The sequence below is a fragment of the Triticum dicoccoides genome, chromosome 2A (genome assembly GCF_002162155.2).
Source record: "Triticum dicoccoides isolate Atlit2015 ecotype Zavitan chromosome 2A, WEW_v2.0, whole genome shotgun sequence".
Taxonomy (NCBI): Eukaryota; Viridiplantae; Streptophyta; class Magnoliopsida; order Poales; family Poaceae; genus Triticum; species Triticum dicoccoides.
In genome coordinates, this window is record NC_041382.1 from 744,372,992 (window position 1) to 744,378,229 (window position 5,238).

At 43.4% G+C, this 5,238-nt stretch overlaps 1 protein-coding gene across 2 annotated transcripts in view; it reads right to left on the reverse strand.

Moving 5' to 3' along the window:
* Positions 1–2,697, reverse strand: part of LOC119356862 (putative chloride channel-like protein CLC-g) — an 8,631-nt gene extending 5,934 nt beyond the window's left edge. The window contains exons 1-2 of one of the 2 annotated variants that reach the window (XM_037623853.1): positions 2,465–2,697; positions 2,184–2,341 (exon numbers count right to left, since the gene is read on the reverse strand). In XM_037623853.1, coding sequence (XP_037479750.1) covers positions 2,184–2,341; positions 2,465–2,675 — 369 coding nt within the window. In that variant the 5' untranslated portion in view covers positions 2,676–2,697. Of the gene's footprint in view, positions 1–2,183; positions 2,342–2,433 lie in introns of both variants that reach the window. The other variant, XM_037623851.1, reaches the window with a different exon arrangement.
* Between the last annotated feature and the right edge of the window lie 2,541 nt (positions 2,698–5,238).

A 5,238-nucleotide genomic window follows, 5' to 3' on the forward strand; every position in this document is an offset into this window, starting at 1 on the left:
TCACAACATTCTTTTATTATAAGATTCACACTTGATGATACTCGTAAATCACCCTAGTGCCCGTATCCGAGGTAAAATAGTTTGTAACAACTAATTGTTAGCAATTTCAGCCTAGAGACATTACTGACATTTTAGAACACAACTTATACATCAATCTTAGATTGCTGCAGCTGCAGCTGCAAATAACTGAGCAAGTGATTCTACACATAGTTGATTCTGACTGAACAAGTGATTCTGCACATAGCATATTCTGTCGGCAGTTTCCCGTAATCTAATCTTGCGAAATCTGCTGGCCCTAGTTTTGAAGTGGGGGTGTTTATTGCTAATTCTGTACTAGAATGCTTACTATGGATAAACCTACAAGTTTAAATAGGAACCAAAGTTAATATTTATAGTGCTTCTGATTCTGAAGATAATTATGATTTCAGTTAGGTCATGTTTTGGGTTATAAAGATTACCCATTTTTATCGATCGTGATTTTTAACATAACTAGAAGAGTCAGGGATCTAATTAAAGTTAGGAAATGTTCTAATGGACATACCTCTTAAATTCAATCACTGAACATTGTGGTATGATAAAAATTGGCTTTGGCTGGGATAAGTTTTTGTTATATGATAGAAATTGGCTTTGGCTGGGATAAATTTTTGTTATATGATAGAAATTGGCTTTGGCTGGGATAAGTTTTGTTATTCTAACAACTAAGTCAATACCTTTTTTAAAAAACATGATAGGATCTTAGTAACTACTCTCTCTCTCTCTCTCTCTCTCTCTCTCTCTCTCTCTCTCTCTCTCTCTCTAAAGAAATATAAGAGCGTTTAGATCATCCTTTACCTCTTGCGAAGACCCTAGTCGAGATGTCTCTAACCATGTTGTTCTCTTATTAGATGAGGGTGATATTCATCTAGTGATTCAAACTAAATCCTTTTCGTCTTGAGTTGTGTTGATCCCCAGAGTTGACCCGAGAGATCAGATCTAGCCCATATCATTTTTAAAATTTGGCTTTAAAAAGAAGTAAAAGACTTTTAAATACTTGGCATAATTGTTTTTCTAATACCGTAGAGTTCCTAAGGGGTGGAGTCACAATATAGAAGAAGAATATAAAAGGTCTAAACATGTTATATGTGAAATGCTTTACTGTCACTTCGAGTAGAATTTTCTTCTGAGTTTGTTGCTACTATTTCATGGAATTTGTGGATACATATCAAGCATTCAAAATATTTGTCCCGAGGATCTAACTAATGTGATACTTTTTGTTTGGTACTTTTTGAACTCCTAGGCAACTTTGCAGAAAGTCGCTCTACATCTAGGGTCAAATAGGTTGACTCAGGTGGCACTCTATGATCTTATCAATTTGAGCCTCGGCGATGTGGTCAAAGACCAAAAAACCATGCTTAATTATATTGTCTTGTGTTTCTTCCTGTGTAATGGTAGTAGAGTTCATTCCGATATAAAGTTCTCCTACATCGTGTTGTAATCTTTGTACTGCAATTAACTAGCTTACATTCTGTATTTTGTACAATAAAGAGAACTTTGTTTTCCGGCAAAAAAAGAACTTTATTGACTCAAAAGCTCGGATCAAACCTAATGGATGTGCAACAAAGGTTCAGGCTTCTGTTAGCAGTTTGCATATGTTATGGCGTTGTTGCGATGATTAGGGAGTATTTGCCTGCATTTTGCCGCGGTTTCTTCATTGTTCATCCCTTTTCTGCTGTAGCTAACAGCTATGGTTTCATAAAGAATCTAAGAAGGCCTTGTTTGGTTCAATTTGTTATGCTTTCTGTAAGGCTGAAGTTTGTAGTGCCGAAGGTTTTCTATTAATACAGAAAGGAGGGAAAACCCCCTCTTGCAAGATTGACGCATCAAATCGACAAAAAATAAAAATTCAAACACGGATACTTCATTTCCTAAGACATGCAGGGGGTGAGTGGTGTGGTGTTTGAAACCACCCACTTTCACCTTTTCTCAAAGAAAAACATAGAATTCCTAAAAAAAAGTTGTAGACAAAAGATCAAGAATCCGTACCGCCAAAAACTCAAAAAAAAAAAAAAAACTAGCGGCACGGCAAAGCAAGCACCGTGATCAGGAGAACACGTGCATGCTGAAAACGCTCAGAGAGGTAAACACATCGACTTCTTCGACCAATGTACATCAAAAAGATTGGCAACAGGGCGAGTGATTCTTACCCGAGGAACGTCGACACATATATGCTCGTCGGCCACGGCCGGAACGGCAGGAGCAACGCCGCCGGGCAAGGCCGTCGTGGCGGGTAGGTCGCCGGCTGGTCCTGCCGCCGTCGACATGGACGCAGGTGCTCTGCATAAGAGAAACGCAAGGAAATGCTCTGTCACCGCCAAGTTCAGAAATCAGAAGAACCAGAGCAGCACCGTCCCAAGTTATTGGAGACGAAGGTTGAAGGAGAGGAGCCATACGTACCACCAGGGTGGACACACACGCGTAAACGTACTATGGAGCTCAGGCGTTGAAACCAGCTGCCCGTCGTCACGGCCGGATTTGTACCCCGTCGTAGCAACTAAACGGATGGGACAAAAGGGCATCCATCGGACAGTGACACTCTCGACAGCTGACGGGAACGGAGCGGAGAAGCTGTAACGCAATTTACGCAAGCCAACAACCGGGGCATCAGGGCAAGGGAACGGAGCCAGCCTCGGCGACATCGCTGTTCTCTGGGCCGATCGACCGCAGCGGGGCCAATCGAACGCACGTACGGCAAATGGAGAGGCTGTCGTGCCGGCCTCTTTGGAGCTTCTCTTTTTTTGGGAACGCCACGAGCTTTGCTGACAGCGACGTTTGACGCGGGTGCTGCAAATGTCGGGAAGCAGCCGGCGGCAGCGGGGAGCGCTGGAATGGACAGCCCCGGCGGCGCGAGGGCAGCCGGCCGCGTGGCGCGAGAGCAGCCAACCGCGGCTGGGCCAGGGCAACCGTCGGCGGCGACGTGGGACGGTGGGAGCAAACGGCGGCGGTGTGAGGATACCCGGCAGCCCGTTTGTGAGGGCATCTAGTGCTGCAGCGGCGCGAGGGCATCAAGCAGTGGCAGTTGGCGGCCGCGGTGGAGCAATCAGCGGCGGCGTGAGGAAACTGAGGATATCCAGCAGCCCATCTGCGAGGGCATCAACAGGCGCAGGCCGGTAGTGAAAATAGCCCGGCATCCATGGATGAGGATTTGTGGCTCTTCGGTGCCACACACTTCTATATGAATATAGTATTAAAAAATATCAGAAATTTTTAAAAATTTCTAGAATTTTAGGATATTAAACCTGGGTGCCCATTGTACACCCATGTTCAATTTCATGAAAAATGGGTGCCCATGGTAATCTTGGTAAAAAGAGTTAAAAAATTCTTATGTATAGAAAAAACTATTTGGTTGGATCGCATCACAGACCGTATTTTCTTCGTCATAGATACCACCGGCATCCATTTCACACCAAATTGAACACATGTGTACAATGGGCACCTAGGTATGATATCCCAAAATTTCATACTTTTTGAAATTCCTTAATTTTTCAATGCTATATACATATAGAGGTGTGTGGCACCTGAGTGCTCCAATGCATTTCCCAGTATCCATAATAAATCACACATAATTCTAGAAAGAAAACATAATTCCCACTTCTTCTTTTGAAACAGAGGCCTTATATTAACGGAAATGTTAAAAACCCGACGTCGGATTTTTAAGCATGACAAATCTGCTGTTCGAGATGACGAATTATGTTATCATGATCATAGTATTTTTCTTTAAGTAATATGCCAAATCCTGACAAAAAATATAATTTTGATCTAGTGTTCATGAGCACATCACCATAGCCTGGTAGCGTAATCTAGGTACGCCCCTCATTATCAGACAGAGATACGAACAGACACAATCCAAAAGATTGGTTGCGGGAACTGAGTGTATCTCAGATTGTTAGGTTTCTTGTGGTGGAATGGAACCAACCCATCAGAATTAAAGTCCTAGACTTGAGACTAGTGATCGCATTTTCTTTGATTTATTTCAGAGATTATGTTTATTAGGTGAGAAGAGACGTTTCCGTGGACTACAATGACTTCGTCAATGCCAAGATGTAGTGACGACTCAGTATTTTAGAGGTGTTTGTAGGGATATGATGTGCGTGCGTGCATTCATAGGGATGAGTACATGTATGCGTTTGTGCGCACCAGTATTGTACTATGTTAAAAAAATTGGTTGCTCGTCTTAAGTTTTGAGGTGGGTGATTTATCCAGGTTATGTTGTCTCTAGTGATAGGTTGAATTATTTGTTTCTGAATGTGACAGCTTATTAGTGCTATGTGTTGCTTGATTAGCCATTTGATACACACAAATATTTGTTGGAGGAGGCTGTCGGTCCTATCCTCGAGCACCCGGACAAGGGGCGTCCTATATCCTCTTCACCTGCACCCCTGCCTGAGAGGTTTTGGGCCACAGTTGGTGCTTGGCGGGTGACATCTCTGATACATTCACGTGAGACTCCGCACCCGCACACTTGGAAATTATAGGACGTGTTTGGTTGCTCACATCGATTTTGTTTCGCCTTGCACAAGTGCCTGGTAGAGCCTGACTTAGTTAATACAACCTTCGAACCATGTTGTGTATTTTATTTAGTTGCCCACAAAGTCCAGACTACATGAGAGTAGAAACAGAAGCACGTCGTTTTGGTTGCTAGTTTGCGCTTCCCAGATGTAACATGCGGTCGTTTGGTTAAGTGCAAGACATGCGGTGTGGTAACCTCTTCTACAAGTGGCGAGTTTATCAGCACACATAGTCATAGGAATAATATAGTGACGACAACAATGAAGAACAAAGATTAAACCACATCGAACAAGCATACGCATAATAGTGGCACACGTACAATCATACACATTAACCACATTCATACGAAGTTTAGTCGCACACACCAATGGAGATAGATTAGAAAATCCCTCACTCATCGACCATGGCAAGGGCTTGATTGTGATCATCACACTTGATCGCCACCTCTGCACAGGAACGACCGAAGATGGTGACCCTGGAAGCATCCTGGGCCAGGACCTTTAAGGTTAGGAAGTACCCGACCTGCAATTGGTGAGCTATGGCAAAGCAGGAGCACCATTAATCCATGGCAAACCTTCCATTGACATCCTAGAGCCTGGCCTACCAGTTGCATCTAGTGTTCGCCTTCAGAATGCTATACAGTGGGATGGTGCCCGGGTGCTACCGAAAGGTATCGAGGATTGGAAGTAAATC